Raw genomic sequence first — 17,649 nt, 5'->3', positions numbered from 1 at the left:
CGGTCTCATGGCGGAGACATGAGACAATAAAACCTGCACTGGAAGAAAATCAGTGCAGCGCATTTAAAAAAAAAAAAAAAAAGAAGAAGTATTTCTACCCTACACAAACCTCAATGTGTTTTATTGTGATTTTATTTGACTACGTTAATTCAATTCAATTGATGCTTTATTGGTCCCAAAAGAACTATTTAATGTTGTTGTAACTCAGTTGCATGAAGAGTTATTGTCGATGGCGACACGGCCGTGGTGGGCAGGAAAGATCTCCTGTAGCGGTCTGCATCGCAGCGAACTTGAAGACGCCTCTGACTGAAGTCTCATGAAATCAAGAAAACCTTAAGGTTGCCCATTAAATAGTATGGAAAGAAAGATTTATTATTTTTTCAAAGCACTTCACTTTTTCCACGCTCTGCTACGCTTGTTCCAAGTTGTGTTGGATTATTTTCTTCCCTGGAAATTCCACACGCAATTCCCCTCTTTCGTAAATTCATCAAAAATAGTATTAATAATAATTAAAAAAAACACCCGAGAAATGTAATTTACATAAGTATTCACAGCCTCTGCTGCAAAGCTCAAAAACAAGAGGCTTCCACTGGTTATGGTTGAGACGTTTGGTCAGATTAAATGGAGTCCAGCTGAGGTTAATTCAGTTGATTGTCTCTATTAAACACCTAGAATGAAACCAGAGGTTTGTGGTTTGTCTCCAAGCCACAAACCTAAGATGATGAAATGTCCTAAAAACAAAAGTTCTAAAAAAATCTGCATCCCTCAGCTAAATTTTAACCTTGTCGCTTCGTAAACATGTATTTAGATTTGGTCACAATCCCCCGACCAGAAGGTCAATTTGCCCGAAAGATTAAGAAAGGAACAACTGTAAATGAGTGACAAAAAAAAGACTCTGTAGGAAAAGTGCAAATGTTATCATCTTTTGAAACACTGGCGAAAACACAGTAAGATTGGGCTTCGGCCGTTCTGATTGAATCCCTCCAATTCTGCCGTCAAGATGCCGACATTTCATTTTTGAAAGCAACTGCAGAGCAGAAAAAAAAAAAAAAAAATCCGAGAAAACCTCACGCAGCTACGCCTGCGTGACCAGGAAGAAACTCCACAAGCCACGTGTCCAAAGGTTGACGGAGGTTATGCCAAATGCATACGCAGATCTGCAGATCCTCAGCAAAATCTGCCGAAACTGGACTTTGTCGCTTACTCACCGGTGTAAAACGGGAATAAAACAGGATTCTCTGATAAGTGAGTTATTTACGCCATGCAGTCGCCTGGAAACTGCTGAGCTGGTACAGCGAACGCAAAAGAAAGCAAAAAAAAAAGATTTTTTTTTTTTTTTGTTTGTTTTGCAAATATTAACTTTCTGCCCTGAAAAATCATCTTGCAGCCCTAGAAATTCGGGCCAAAAGTAGAGATAAAAACAAGCCGCTGTGAGAAACATCAAGTCTGTTACAGGTAAAGATTCGGTGAAATATTTCTTAGATTTGAAAAAAAAAACAACAAAAAACATCTCAACAGCCCTATTTATTCAATCTTCATAATATTTTTCTGTGATTGGAGCTGTGTTCAGATTGGTGATGAAATCCAATCACAGCTTTAGTTTAAGTTTTCCAACCACTCACTTAATTTAGCTCCGGTTAAAACAGAGGGTTTCTGCCCCCTTGTGGTATGAAGGAGATTTTTTTTTTTTTTTTTGCCAATTCTTCTCTTTATTACCCAGGAAGTTGAAGCTAGATTTAGCTGCCAGACGGCCAGCATCTTCAGTATTAATTTTGATTAGTTAAAAAAAAAAAAAAAAAAAAAAAATATATATATATATATATATATATATATATATATATATATATATATATATATATATTATTGTGCTTTGTGTTTAACCTGTAACCCTACCCAGTTTCTACTGAGATTTGTAAAAGGCTTTAATGTTTAGCGGCTTATCTTTTTTTAATTTATTGATAAATTTGTGAGTCCTGCGTAATCAAAATAGCTTCCCGAGGCAACCAGCAGATGGCAGCATCGCGATACTGATATGCTTTTCACACTTTTTTTTTTTAATAGATAGATAGAATCATCTATTTTGACCGAATTTTCATAGGAATTATATATATTTTTTATTTTGTGTTTATAATTTCTAAATTCAATTTTAAACTAATTCAAAGTTACTTAAAATCAATCTGATATTTTATTATCTTTAAAATTTAATAAAAATTTTAGTAAAGAGGAATACAGTGTTTGGTCATTCAAATGATCAAGCAAAAAAAAAAAAAAATCACTTTTTGTTGGTCCAGTATAGAAAATTCCAGTAAAGTACAGCGCAGTTTGCTGTAATGCCACAGAGACTGAAGAGACTGCAGCTGCAAGGTGTGGCCGCATGATGTCGCCAGAGATCAACAATTTGCCACAGCAATAACGTTCAAAACAAAGTTCTGGTGTCAATAAATAACATAAATAAATGAATAAATTACAACCAAAATAAAGCAGTATAGATTACCTAATTTCCAAGCCTAAATTCTATCCCGAAACCCCTCATTATTATTATTATTGTTATTTTTTTTTACAATTATTATTCAGTTTAAAATGTTTTATTGTTGTTGTTGTTGTTTCAGGTGACCATCGGATTAGTGCTCCGATGATTTTCATGGAGGAAGCCACTGGAAAGCAGGAGAGAGTGAGGGAGGAGGAGGAGGAGGGCAGAGGGGAAAATAGACACAGCTCACTCAGAGAGGGGTGGGGTGGATTAGGCTCAGACAGACAGCAGACCGGCTGTCCCGGCCAGGCTGCGCTGATCCTTCACTCTCCGCTTTGCTCCCTCCTCTTCATCACCGGCCACCTGCCTCTCCGAGAATAACTCCCGACCGCTCAGGACCGAGCGAGCCTCGCCGCAGACGGGGAAAGAGCGACAACCCCCCCCCCCCCCCCTGCCCCCCACACACACCTTCTCTCCGGCCGCTCTTGGCGACGGGGATTTTGTCGGTCGCTACCGGCTGAGGAGCGCTCCGGCTTCTCCCACCACCCCCCTCCCTCCAAACCCCATCGACTGCCCTCCTACCCTCTACCCTGCCCCGTCCGTCCCCTCAGAAGAAGCCACTTGCATGGATGCAGCATGGCCACGTTCGTCTGCAGGGTCCAGTTTTTAGATGACACCGATCCGTTCAACAGCACTAACTTTCCAGAGCCGACCAGACCCCCGGTGTACACCTTCAGGGAGGACATCCCCCTCATCAACCAGCTAGCGGGCGTCCACCGGCTCCTCAAAGCTCCACACAAGGTAGGATAATCCCTTTGGTAAACAGCGCTGGAATCACCTTCCTTTATGGAAACAAACAAAAGCAAGACGAAACATGGAGTGTTGATGAGTTGATCTGACAGAAATCTGTTGTAGAATATGAGTTTGTTTATGTTTTTAACGTTTGGATGTGTTTGGGGGAAAGTTAGAGCAGAACCACATGGAGTTTTTGGACTCCTGTTTTTCTCCCCTTCAGGGCTCCTGCAAATACACTCCAGCAACCAGTATTCAGAGGCTATTTTCAGAACACAAGTGACTCCAATCTGTGGAATGAAACAAGGTTGCCACAAAGCCTTCAGCAGCTTCGAAACGCTGCCTTCACTTACAAGAGATTAAATATCCAGGGGCGGTCGCAGGAGGGTTATAAAAAGAGCTGGGGTCACTGATAATCTGGGTTGGCACACGTTAAAAACAAAACCCAGAATGAAATTTCACAATTTTAATGGAGTTTTCCTCAATGAAGTACATTTTTTATTGAGGTCTTAATGTGTATACTGCCCTTACCAGTTCTACAGTAGTAAAAAAAAAGAGGTCTTTCCTTTTGACCCTGCCGTTTTAGGGGTTTCTCAGTCTCAGAATGAACCCCGTCAGGTTGAAATCTCCTGCAGCCGAGTGAACCCGATTGCTGCATATCTGTGCTCTACTCGTCACTCTAACAGGTGGCTGCAAACGCAACAGGGCAACTAGATATATCCCGATCTGTCCCGCTCCTCTGGCCCCAAGTGACGGCCCCACTGCTCAGGCGCCCAGCAACCCCAATCACAGATGATCGGCTCAGTCAGAGGAGCGTGTCGGAGCAGGAAAGATGCAGCTTTAGGGCCGTTTTGATGGGGAGAAAAAATGACGTTGAAACAAAACGGTACATTCCTCACTGACGAGGCTGACTGGAACACATGATCACACCAGGCATGGGCTGGTATGACATTCTCGAGGGATGATAGAATCGAGTAAAAATAACATGGTTTCCACTTGATATTGGTATGAACACAAACATTTCCTGGAGTTATTATTAGAGATACACCGATTTCTGATTTTCTCTGAGATCTGACTGGCCGTTTCTGTTCTGACTGATGTTTTAAAAATAACATCAGAACTCCGAGATTCTGCTGCAGGTTCTTTGGCAAAGCTGGTTTCTGTTTATTAATCATGGCATGTGTTCCTAAACTTTACATTCTTATGTTATTAAGCTAAAATAAAGTTTATTTAAGTGCATGCTCTGAGTTAATGTATTTTTAGAAATAAAAACAGTGGAAGTTCTTATGTCTTGATGAACAAGGGGAAAAATATCCCTTTTTTAAAAATACTTGACCTGCTGATCCCTGATTTCCTGATTTGGGTTGCATGATATTAGAAGACATTTTTGGATAAATGTGGAATATAGCCACATATATCACTGGAAAATCTAATTCTACTGCATGGCACCTGAAATATAACAACCTACCCAATGTTACATTTTGGCTGCTCTTTGTGGTTATGATAGTGCAGAGAGTGTATTGGAAGGACAGTTGTTCGATATGTTTCCCAACATCAAGTCAAGTTTGCGGATGATGTACACAGCAGTTACAACACGTTGAAGGTAACTGGGCCTCGCAGACCGCTAGCAATTTCCTGCAATTGATTTCTTACTCTCACATGAATAGTCGATCTTCATGAGAGAAAAAAATCGTATCGGCTCATGAATAGTCGGTCGCAATTGGTGTTTCTTGAGCTTAACCCTGTAGAATACCTTGTAGGTCAATTAGAGTAGAGATTAGGGGTGTGTCGATAAATGGACCAGCTGATACATCGGATCTAATTTCCTTAATTTTGGGACTTCGATGAGTGGCCGATACTTGAATGTGAAGCCGATCTTATCTACCTCCTTAAGATCTAAAAATTAGCCTCTGTACTCTGAGAGAGGATTGGCTGATGGACCCACCCAACGGATCATGTCTTCATGTTTGCAGCTGGCAATGCAGTTGGCAATAGTCACCCCACTGTTGCCAACTCTGTGAATCTCTTGCTATATTTAGCAACGTTTCAGAAAAAAAAAAAAAATTATATCGACCAATCGGCAATTCAAGCTTTTTAAAATTGCTGATTGATTTGTGTCTGACCTCACAGATATAAGAATCTCCAAAAAGTCACATAAACACACAGCTAAGCCTGGAAGAAAGCCTTCAAGTAAATACTTTCAATGGTACAGTGTAATCTCAAGTGGTCAAATCTTGTTTCTCGTGCATAAACTGTAGTAGCCCTCTCTAACCTAGCTGCTAATGCTGACCAACAAGTGGGGAATGCTTCAAAGCATAAACTATGGTGGCACATTCTCTGGCATCTCATTGAAAGCTCGTTGTACCGTAGGATTGCATGATGGTTTTAAAACCGTAACTCTTTAGTACCTCGGTATCGGTAACCAGCCGATGCCCAGAACTCACCCAGGCGAGCCGTCAAAGTGACGCAGACCTTATTATACGCCCTCTTATTTGTGTGATTTTCACATAAGCAGACAGTAAAGTTTAAATTGAAAATCAAAGGGAGACTCGGGGAGATCGAAGGGCTGCCGCATGACCCCGTCGGCGAGCCAGCGCTTGACAGCAGAATGGCTTTTTCCAAAACCAGTGGATCTTGTGCTGCCCGATCCTTAAAAGCCACAAAACAAATGAAAAATAGCCCACAGCACAGAAAAGCTTATGATTACAACTTACGCAAGGACAGATGGTGCAGTCTGTGTTTGTGTTTGCAATTTTATTCCCATCACGGAGGAAGACCGTGTGCTATGGCAACTGGATATTGTGCTTAGATTATAGGGATGGGATGGAATCGCTGTGCTTTTTTGCCCGTCGTATAGTCGGGATCCGAACTTTGGGGCTTTTTAAGGATTTACTCTGGAGATAACATGGGAAAATCTGAAAAATGACACTTTTTTTAAGTGATTTGTTTGGCTTATTGGGTTATTTCTCAGTCTTATAAAGCGACCTTTACTTCTCACTCTACCTCAACGTCCTGAACTTTTCTCCCTGTGTTATTATGCTGCGATGGGAGAACTCTGCGCTCGACTGGCTCGGCTGCATGTAAAGTATAGGTCACTTGTCCCAGAATTCCTGTGGCCGTGGCCTGGATCCTTGCGACACTTTGTTCTCCTCACTTTGGGCGCTGTGGTTTTCCTGTCCTCTTCCTCTACGTCCTCTTCCACCTCTCTGACCAAACACAAGTATAAACACACAGCCCGGGTTGCTAGGGCTAAATCGGAGAGCCTTGGATGTGTTGCTTGGTCCAAACTGCTCTTTCCCTTTTGTCAGAGCAGTTCTGATAAATCATCATCAAAGAGAAACACGTCAGGTCCAGCTCACCGCACTGGTTTCGGTCTACTGCAGTGGTGCTTTTTTTCATATCTTGCACCATCACAACAGCGAACTGTAGTGAATTTCAATGGGATCGAGGTAGAGTTTATGCATTGTTTTGGTCACAGCAGCGCAAACTGTCACGTCTCGCGGTGGGGATGGGTTCGCACGTACACCAGAAAGTAATATTTTGTTTTTAAAGTCGACCCTCAAAAAGGATTTTCCTGTTGCCGATTGTTCTTCGATCACACGCAGGTTGAAGCTCTCCACTAATGAGGTGATTTCTGAAGATTTTTATTAAGAATAAGCGAACGCTTAAGTGAGCTTGTATTTAAATGTCGCGTGTAATGAATCCAAACGTAGCTGAAGGCGCTCCCCAAAATGTCACTCCCTTCATTTGATCTAAATAAATGGGCATTAAAGCTAAAAAATGTGTGGGTGGGGGGGAAAACAGATATATGACAAAATGTACAAGAATGCATAATAGTATTAAAAATATATTAACCAAAAGAAAATAAATGACCAAATAAGCAAATAAAATATTATTTCAAAGCCATGTCAAAATCTTTTTTTTTTCTGAAGACATTTTGCAAACTCTGTTCCAATACAAATGCATGCCACACCTTCCAGATTTTTAGTCGTAAGCAATTTGAAAATTGTGCATTCTTGTCTTTCAGTGTCATTTATGCGTTTGTCCGCCAAGCAGTTTCCCAGGAAAATACGCTGAAGTCTGTGGATGTAATGCCACACAATGCGCCCAAGGGGCACCAATAATTTTGCAGTGTGCTGCACACTTTTACAATAAGGAACTCCCTTCCCCTACAAAAAAAAAAAACACAACAACAAAAAAAAAAAAAAACAGTAAATCCTGCACTTCAGAGGTCGACTTTTATTGAATTAGCGAATAGCTCTTGTTAAAGCAGCCCCGAGAGACTTAATGGCCACATGGAAAAGCCCTCCCTCCCCCCACGCTCTTCCTAGAACAGAATCTCCTGCGTCGCTAAAAGTCGCCGGCTAAATTACGTAAGGGCATCTATAACTGTCGACTGACCACGATCATCGGCAGGCTGGGTGTTATTTTAACATGGAAGTAATTACATCCCGCCCCTCTCGCCCTCCTGTCCTTTTTTTTTTTCTTCCTTCCTCTCTTTGCTTCACTTCTTCTGGGAGAATTTGGCTAAACGGGTGTAAAGCATTTCGGTCACTATGTTCCTCTGGCCCCCGTTTTGTGGAGCCGACTCTCTTCCGTCTACAAACAGCGAGACGTGTTTTTGTTACATTAATACCTGCATCACCCGAGACAAGTGTTCATCGGAAGAGACCGGCTTTGGTTGACGGTGTATTAGGAGGTGTTGTATTGACTATTTGTCCCGAAAACTTAATTCCAAAATCGAAAAAATTCAAATCTCAAAAGTGATCAAAACAAAATGAAATAAACTCAAACAGTCAATACTGGGCATCATGGGTTCTGGTTTACGCAGTCCAACAAAAGGTCAAACAGTCAAAATGCTCTTAGTTTACTTTTATTCAATCTTTTGCTAAAACAAGTTACAGGCTTCGGATAAACCTATCCTAACTCCTGCACCTGTTCTCACTGATAACACTGACTAACTGACTGACTGACGGACAGACAGGTAAAAAACCATATGACCACCCATGTGCCTAAAGACTCATCTAAACTCTACGTATTTATACTGTGAAACACACCCACTTCCCAAACTGAAATCAATTAACTAATTAAGTGAATTACTAACCAAAAACTTATTTAGAAACAACAAAATAAACAGTCTAATTATAAATCAACTATAAAACAAAAAAATAAACTAAATAATCTACATTCTAAACTTTAACTGAAAATAATGGAGAAATAGCTCCTACACTCCAGCCCCTAATTGTGCATTAAATCACAATTAAATCTCTAATTAAAGGAGCTATTCTAACAACCTCAATATTGTCCTACATTAATGCAAAGACATAAATTCTTCTTTGTCCTTCATTTCCATAATGACGAACCTGCAAGAGAAAAAAGAAAGAATAGAATAGGATAGAGTAGAAAGAATAAGAATGTCTTTAGTCTGCAGATGCCTCCAGGAGCAGACAGAGCTTCGTCACTGGCCTCTCCAACACACTGGTTTTGGTCTGCAGTTGCACTGAACGAACCAGTCCTCCTCCATCAGCTTTGACTGCCAGGACTCTCCCCATCTGCCAACATCCTCGGGGTGCAGTAGCATCTGCGATCAGGACAATGTCTCCAGGAGAGATGTTTCTTTTCCGTCTCATCCATTTTTGTCTTTCATGCAGTAAGGGCAGATACTCAGTGATCCATCTTTTCCAAAAGAGTTCAGCCATATACTGTACTTGCTTCCATCTGCGTTTGAGATACAGATCTTGTTTCTGAAACAGTCCAGGTGGCAGAACAGGTTGGTTCTTTAACATCAGGATGTGATTTGGTGTGAGGGCTTCTAAATCGTTTGGATCATCAGAGACCAAAGTGATGGGTCTGTCATTCAAAATGGCTTCAGCCTCACAGAAAACAGTTTGCAAAGTTTCATCATCTAAAACCTGCTGTTTTAAAACTGAGGTGAGTACACTCTTGACTGAACGAATCAAACGTTCCCAGATGCCACCATGATGTGAAGCTGCAGGTATATTAAAATGCCAATTTATGCCATCTTGGACCAGAGCCTTTTGGATTTTACTCTGATTTAATGCAGCCAGACCTTCTTTTAGCTCTCTATTGGCTCCCACAAAATTTGTGCCATTATCTGATCTGATAGAAGAGACTGGACCACGCCTGCAGATGAATCTTCTGATTGCATTAATGCAAGAATCAGTATCAAGGGTATGAGCCACTTCCAAATGGACGGCACGACTAGTTGGGCAAGTAAATAAGACTCCATAACGTTTGAGAAGACTTCTGCCTCTCTTAACATCAATGGGGCCAAAATAATCAACACATACATCTAAGAATGGAGGTTTGTCTGGTTTTACCCTTTCCTGGGGCAAGTCGGCCATTTTTTGTTCTAGAAGCTTTCCTCTATTTCTTCTGCAGGTGACACAGTCAGACAGGATCTTTCTGGCAGCAGAGTTTGCGCTGATTATCCAGTATTTCCGACGCAGCCTGGACAACATGTGGCTCCTTCCTGCATGACCAAGCAGATGGTGAATGTAACGCAGAATTAACGTTGCCACGTGCATGTTTTTACACAGGATGACTGGATGCTTAATTTCAAATGGCATAGCAGCTTTTTTAAGACGTCCGCCCACTCTGAGGACTCCATCATCGATCACTGGATCGAGTCGATACAGCTGGCTGTCTTTGGAGACTGTCTTGTTGGCTCTGAGTGCGCTTATCTCTGGCTCAAACCTGTGATGTTGTTCGAAGAGAATAATGAAATGCTCTGCTGCAGTCAAATCTTCAGATGTTAAACACTGGATTTTTAGCATAGTTTTAAACTGCTGCATCTTTTGCAACACCTTTTGCTCTTTAATGTTTGCATCTTCTGCAGACTCATGCATCATGTCAGAAAACTCTTTTCTTTTCTGAGACAGTTGAAGAAGGAGTTCTTTAAGCTTTAAAACCCAGGCTACAGATGTTTTTAGCTTCATCCAGGATGAGAAGTAGGAGATGAAAAAACTGGTAGGGTTTTTAGCCTCCTCAACAACAGCATTAACAATCACATCCTTTTTTATTTCAGCATCAGCAACAGGAAGTGAGTCATACTTTACACCCAACTTAGGCCATTTGTTTTCAGAGTCGTACAGAAACTCAGGACCATCAATCCACTTGCTGTGCTCCAAGAAGTCCTCTGCTCTCATCCCTCTTGATGCTTCATCTGCTGGATTGTCTTTGGAACTCACATATCTCCACTGGTTAGCTAATGTAGCTTCTCTAATGATTGACACTCTGTTTGCAACAAAGGTATGAAACCTCTTTGCTTCACTACAAATGTATCTTAGGACAGTGGTGCTGTCTGTCCAAAAAACAGATGCCTCCAGAATTACATCTTCACAGAGAAGATGCAGTTCTCTATGAAGCAGTTGGTCCAGTCGTACAGCAAGGACAGCTGCAGTGAGCTCCAGTCGAGGGATGGTTGTCTGCTTGAGGGGAGCAACTCTGGCCTTTCCTAGGAGGAATGCCAGATGCACATGATGCTCACTTTGAAATCTTATATACGACACTGTACCATACCCCACTTGGCTGGCATCGGAGAAATGGTGGAGTTGTGCTGTAACAGGACAAAAATTTTTAGGTTTAATGCAGCGACTCACTTCAAACTTTGAGATCCTCTTCAGGTCATCCAGCCAGTCGGTCCATTGTTTGGAAAAATGATGGTGAACTGCATCATCCCAGCCCAAGTTTCTCCTGCAGAGCTCTTGTAAAAGAAATTTAGCAGTGATGATGAAGGGAGCAAGAAACCCCAAGGGATCATACAGTGAACTCACCACTGACAGTATTCCTCTTCTTGTGCGAGACCGCTCTGGAAGGGAAGCTTTAAATTTAAAGGAGTCACTTTGAAGGCACCACTGCAATCCAAGTGCACGTTCCATTGGAAGCTCCAAATCCATTTCTAACATTTCTTTTGCTTTGGTGTTGCCCGAAACCATTTGCAGAACGGCGGGACTGTTACTGAGCCACTTTGAGAGCTTAAATCCTCCTTTATTGCAAAGAGATGTCAAATCTTGAACAAACTTTATTGCTTCCACTTCTGTAGGCAAAGATTTTAAGCAGTCATCCACATAAAAATTATGCTTGATTGTACTGACCACTTCAGCTGGAAACTGCTGAGCATTATCTTCTGCTGTTCTTCTTAATGCATAATTTGCACAGCTTGGGGAGGACACTGCTCCAAACAGATGTACTGTCATCCGATATTCCTGTGGAACTTGCGATGTGTCACCATTGGGCCACCAGAGGAAGCGAAGACAGTCTCTGTGTTTCTCTGGAACATGAACCTGGTGGAACATAGCTTGAATATCTGCCATAACTGCTATTGGCTCTTGTCTGAAACGCAGAAGAACTCCCACAACTGAGTTAGTCAGATCAGGTTCCTGTAGCAGCTGGCAGTTCAGTGAGATTCCCTTGAATGTTGCGGCACAGTCAAAAACAACTCTTAATTTGCCTTTTCGGGGGTGATAAACACCGTGGTGGGGTATGTACCACACCTTGCCCTCATTGCCCATTAATTGATCATCAGGTACAATTTCAGCATATCCATTACATAGCATGTCATTCATAAATGCAATGTAATCTTTCTTAAAGGTGCTGTTCATGTTAAACTTTCTTTTCAGGCTCAGAAGACGTTGTTCTGCAACACAACGATTAATAGGCAAGACGGAACTTTCAGATTTAAAAGGCAAATCAATACAATAATGTCCATTTTTTAATTGTGCCGAATTATTCATGATATTCATGAACTTGATGTCTTCTCTAGACATTTCAACTTGCTCTTGGGATGTTTTTTCATTGAAATCATGATTGTATTGTTCAATCAACATTGTTTCCAGATGTTTAACAGAAATCTTGTTTACAGTGAAACTATGATAGCCTGTTTTGTTCCTTTCACTCCGGAGTGGACCATTGATGACCCATCCAACTCGGGTCCAAACTGCATATGGGCCTTCCTCCTGACTGTTGATCAGCTCCCATGGCTCCATTACTTTAGGTGCGTCTGTGCCAATGAGCAGATCTACATCAGCATCTATGTCGTGGAGCTTGATGCTTTGCAGGTATGGCCACTTGTCGATGTCCTCCTGTTGTGGAACATTTTGCTTTGAAACAGGCATTAGTTTCTGTGTCATGACATCTGGAAGGTCAATGAAATCATTTCTATCAAGTGCTGCCACTTGAAGTCCAGAGATGATGTTTGTACTCACAATATCTTTGTGTCCCATTGTTTGCAGTTGAATGCTTGTTCTTTTACCTTTCAGTTGCAGCTTCCGGGCCAAACTTTCAGTGCAGAATGTTCCTGTGCTTCCTGGGTCCAAAAATGCATATGTCTGCACAGTGATGTTGGTTTTTGGACTCCTGACTTGAACTGCAACAATAGAAAGGTTTGAGTTATCTTCATCACAGACCCTGACATGACCACAGGTCTGAGTCATTGTGGAGGTGGTATTCAGAGGATTCTGTGGATGTCTGGAGAAAGTTCCTGTACTCTCCTTGTCGATGTGCAGGACACTGGGATGCTGCTGGTGACAAACAGAACAGACCAAGCGACCTCTGCATTCTCTGCTTATGTGACCCACCTTCAAGCAGCCAAAACACATTCCCTTTTCCTTAATAAAGTTCACTTTATCTTTATGTGACTTGTCTTTAAACTTAAAGCATTTGTCAATTGTATGATTACTTAGGAGACAATACAAACAGCTATAACCCTTTGAGGACTTGTTCTTATTTTCAGATAGATCTTCATTTTTTACTGCAAGAACATTTGTAGCAAAACTATTCCCCCTTTTCTTCTGTTTGGTAAAGCTGCTGTGGGTGTTTTTAGAGTTGAGCTGTTGAAGATCTATAATGTTACCAAACAGTGGATCAGATACAACTTTAACTTGTTTTTCAATAAAAACAACCAAATCAATGAATAATGCCCTCTGACCCCTGTGTTCCTGCAGGTCACAGGCTACATTTCTCCAGCTCTCTCTCATTTTATAGGGAAGCTTTAGGATTATGCTCCTCATATTTGATGGCAAGTCCAATTCTTTCAAATGAGTAACATATTCTGTTAAATTTGAGCATCCCTTAAGAAACAGAGAAAATGCTTGCAGTGATTTAATGTCCTCATTTTTAATAGCTGGCCAGTTGTTAATTTTGTCCATGTAGGCCTGCGCAATTTTATATTCGTTTCCAAAATGTTCAGAAAGAAGACTTTTAGCTCTAGGATAGCCCAGTTCTGACGGCAAATGCTGGCAACTATGCACAAGGTCTCTAGGCTGCCCCCTAGTGTATTGTTCTAAAAAGTGCAAACAGTCACTCAAATTAGACGTTTTGGCCTCCACGCTGTTCTCAAACGCTCTTATAAATGATCCATATTGAAGAGGATCACCATCGAAAACAGGGATGTTTCTTGGTGGCAAGACAGAGTTTTGGTTTTGCTGAACCAACATGGCAGTGATGTCATTTTGCCGCTGCATGATGTCAATAATACTGATTTGTTGAACAGTTAATTCATCACAGACACTTTGTGGCTTATCAACACTTTGAATTGGTGGCTTTTGTTTCAGCCTAACAACTGGTTGCTCAGCGATGGCAGAAGCCATTTTAAAATCGTCCATATTTCTCTCTGGAACGAATACTTTGGCACAAGGATCAAGCGCCATGTTGGAATTGCGCTTTTCAATATACGAATTCATGCCATCAGAACATTTTGAGCCACACTGTGAATTTATTTCCAACACACGAAGTTTCGCGTTAGCAGCCGCTAACTCAGTCTCAAGTTCTAGTTGCTCTTTTTCTTGTTTTAGCTTTTCCTCCTGCGCTTCCAACTGATGTTTCTTTTTGAGTCCTGCAGCGCGCTCCAGCAGCGCCGCTCTCTCGGCCTCCGCCTTAATGCGAGCCGAAGATGTAGAAGAGACACGGGACACCTGAGAGCCTGACTTAGACTTTACAGAGCGCACATTGGAAGCGCTGTCTTCAGGATTAATTGCGTTAACATCATTCTTGTCTTGATCGTAATCATCTGCACTGGGCTGCACAAAGGGCGTCTCCCGTTCACATAACCAGCCCCTGACAAGCTCAGTAAACTCGTGGTAAGAACTCATTTTATTCTGGAAATGTTCGTTTTGTTTCATGAGTTCATCAGAGGGGAGTGGCAAACTTGCTAAGTTTTTATGAGACGCCTCTGCATCCTGAGAACATTGAATAAATGTAGCAAGAAGAGAATTCACTGAGTCAGCTTTATCATTTGACTCCATCAAAATATTTAAATCGTCCATTATTCGTCTTGCTTGCTTCAATTTAGCAATTCTTTTATTTTGGCACATTTTTATATAAGACATCAAGCCTTTCTCAGTCATTTTAATACTTCGTTTAGATGAAATCTCCGAATCACTCTTGGATGACTGTGCTTTCAATACATCAGACATTTTAGCCAAACACTTTGAACTGCTTGCAGTTTTGTCTATAACTTTCCTTTTTCTTTAAAAGTCACTGGCTGTGCGTAAAGGTGCAGCGCTTTAACTCAGTCTTTCATTCATCATGTTGACAAACTTGTACGGTAACGTTGATCGCTATCATCAAACTCCTGTCGTTTGGCCGTTTTCCTTTACAGCATTAGCAATCATTGTACATACCGCTGTCACTGAAGAAAGACGTGAGCGTTTAGAGCTTGGAGGTGAAGCACCTTCATGGCTTGTGGGCGTGGCCGCTTCCTCCAGCTTTCGGCGTCCAGAGAACAAAGGAAGTGGTTCCTCCAAACTTTACGGAGCCATCCGCCAACTTGAGACGGTTGATTAAACTCCAGGATCGTCTTTCTTACTTGCTATCGTATCAAAAAATGCCAAGGTCAGGTTTTTTACTTGAAATGTATTGACTATTTGTCCCGAAAACTTAATTCCAAAATCGAAAAAATTCAAATCTCAAAAGTGATCAAAACAAAATGAAATAAACTCAAACAGTCAATACTGGGCATCATGGGTTCTGGTTTACGCAGTCCAACAAAAGGTCAAACAGTCAAAATGCTCTTAGTTTACTTTTATTCAATCTTTTGCTAAAACAAGTTACAGGCTTCGGATAAACCTATCCTAACTCCTGCACCTGTTCTCACTGATAACACTGACTGACTGACGGACAGACAGGTAAAAAACCATATGACCACCCATGTGCCTAAAGACTCATCTAAACTCTACGTATTTATACTGTGAAACACACCCACTTCCCAAACTGAAATCAATTAACTAATTAAGTGAATTACTAACCAAAAACTTATTTAGAAACAACAAAATAAACAGTCTAATTATAAATCAACTATAAAACAAAAAAAAAAACTAAATAATCTACATTCTAAACTTTAACTGAAAATAATGGAGAAATAGCTCCTACAGGTGTGTTACGAAAGATGATGTGACACAGAAGAGATGAGGGAGGTCATAGGTGCTGTGGTGGATGACGCAAGAGTTTTGAATCCATCAGAAAATGATGGAATTACAAGATTATTCTCATTAATGCATCAAAGCTTAAAGTCTCTGCCGTATTTGATTTGCCAACCACAGATTCCAGTAGAGACGCATCTTTCAATAGGTCAAAAATTAGAATCAATCAAGTAAAATTTGATCGATTATTATCTGCGCTTGACATTTTCTATATCAGTTTTTTAGTTCCCCCGCCTCCTATTCATTAGGGCCTTGCCAAACTCAAGGCCCGTGGGCCAAATCCGGCCCGCCATAGCTTTTTATGTGGCCCTCTAGGTTCTAAACTAAACACTAAGTGTGCTTAAACAATAAGTTATCAATAAAATCAATGCTGATTTACTGAGCATTGCTGATTTAATCTGTTTACTACCAAATTATATCAATCAATCAGTCCCTCGACCACCTTGAGAATTATCGTGGAAATTCATGCAAAATCAGCAGATCCTCTGACTTTTTTTGAGCTAATATATAATTGGGAGTTAATTGCAGATTTTTCTCAAAAATTGTCAAAACCTTTCTTACTTGTACTAAACAGCTGCCTCAGCTTTAACTGATGTCAGATTATAGTCCATAATCCATACAATCTAGTATTAAAAAGTCGCATATACTGTCATAGATATAAGTGCAAATATTGCAAATATTTCCAAATTAGTGTCGCGAACACTTTGTTTTTTATTGCAAAAAAAATGACAAAAAGAATTACCTAATCTTGAAGGGACTGAAAAGATGTTCAATAATATTTATTTTTAGGAATTCATTCATATATTAACAATCTGCGAATGGGTTTTATCAATACATTCGGCACAACCGGCCCTTTAAGAGCCTTAATGATCTTGATAGGGCCCAAAACGAAAATGAGTTTGACACCCCTGCATTAGGGCATTAAAACTAAGAACTCCCTCTATTGCCACCCTTTTTTTAACCTTGTTTCAGTAACCTGTAAGTAATTGTCTTACAGGATAAAAAAAAGGGAAAAAATTTGAGATAAAAAAACAAATTGAACAGGTCAAAGTTGGAATAATCAAACCTTTAAAGAAAAAACAAAAACAATAAGAGAACAGTTATAAAGAAAAACCTGACTGGTGAAATTTAAGGTGATGTTGGAGAACGACTGTGGAATGGGATTAAAAATGCTTTTGTCTGATTTTCACAGCAGCAAAAAAAACAAGGGCAGTGGGACAGGACATGAACCCCCCCTCCACCCCCTACTTGTTGTTTCCACTCCTTTTGTCCCAGTCCTGGACAGATTTACCAGTTCTCACACACACAGAAAGTGTGAGCAACAATGGTTTGACATTTGGGATTAACTTTACTTGGATTCACCTTACCGCACTGTGTTGTATCTGATTTTAGGCATAAAAACCCAGATTTCTCTTTCACGAAGCCCCGCAGACCAGGATAATTTTGGCCATAGAATAAAATTCTGACACTTTCTGTAAACAACCCGTAAATATTTTTGTTGAAATGTGCACAGAAAACAATTTATAAACTGTTTAACTTTTTTTTCTATTAACATTAACCTAATGTTGTTGTGAACACCAAGCTCCCCCCACACCCCCCCAAAAAACGTTTTTATCTGAACATGATGCTAAGCTAGCTTTAGCATTCTGGGTTCCTCTTTTTTTATGCTAGCTTTTCTTTCGTAACCATTTTCTTTTGCAATTCTATTCTTCTTTTGTGTTTTGCCACCTACCATAGTGTGTGCTTTGTTTGAGAAAATACACAAATCCCAGGTGTTTAGCGGGCCAAAACATCTCTGCAGTTGGACTTGTGTGCATTAGTGGTGCGTTTTGCTAAGTGGATTAGCTAGTTGACACAGATGGATTCAGGTTGTTCCGAGGGAAAGAGAGGGAAACTGGAGCAGGACTGCTGCCATTATGCCTGATTATTGTATAAGATTAGGGGTAC

The 17,649-nt window shown here is 40.7% G+C and overlaps 2 protein-coding genes across 13 annotated transcripts in view; one reads left to right on the top strand and one right to left on the bottom strand.

The window, feature by feature from the left end:
• Window positions 1-2,740: 2,740 nt before the first annotated feature.
• The window catches only part of fhod3a (formin homology 2 domain containing 3a), a 90,709-nt gene continuing 75,800 nt past the window's right edge, over window positions 2,741-17,649 (top strand). For 2 of the 4 annotated variants that reach the window (XM_032581394.1, XM_032581392.1), the window contains exon 1: window positions 2,742-3,271. In XM_032581394.1, the coding sequence (XP_032437285.1) occupies window positions 3,107-3,271 (165 nt within the window). In that variant the 5' untranslated portion in view covers window positions 2,742-3,106. Of the gene's footprint in view, window positions 3,272-17,649 lie in introns of all 4 variants that reach the window. The other 2 variants (XM_032581393.1, XM_032581396.1) reach the window with 2 other exon arrangements.
• LOC116731570 (uncharacterized) lies at window positions 8,406-15,071 on the bottom strand. Of its 9 annotated transcripts, none has more exons than XR_004341597.1 (5): window positions 11,380-15,071; window positions 11,059-11,270; window positions 9,880-10,988; window positions 9,604-9,755; window positions 8,406-9,006 (listed from the first exon to the last, which is right to left on the bottom strand). XR_004341597.1 is itself a non-coding variant. In XM_032581400.1 (3 exons), exon 3 carries the CDS (start codon window positions 9,742-9,744, stop codon window positions 8,683-8,685), a length of 1,062 nt encoding a protein of 353 aa, XP_032437291.1. In that variant the 5' UTR covers window positions 9,745-9,755; window positions 9,880-10,988; window positions 11,059-11,373; the 3' UTR covers window positions 8,406-8,682. The 9 variants fall into 9 exon arrangements, 5 of the variants coding, with proteins under 5 accessions (XP_032437291.1, XP_032437292.1, XP_032437288.1 ...); XR_004341596.1 differs by having other exon boundaries at window positions 8,406-9,755; window positions 9,880-10,739; window positions 10,885-10,988; XR_004341595.1 differs by having other exon boundaries at window positions 8,406-9,755.

The sequence above is a fragment of the Xiphophorus hellerii genome, chromosome 13, assembly GCF_003331165.1.
Source record: "Xiphophorus hellerii strain 12219 chromosome 13, Xiphophorus_hellerii-4.1, whole genome shotgun sequence".
NCBI lineage: Eukaryota > Metazoa > Chordata > Actinopteri > Cyprinodontiformes > Poeciliidae > Xiphophorus > Xiphophorus hellerii.
This window is presented reverse-complemented; position numbering and strand designations above follow the sequence as displayed.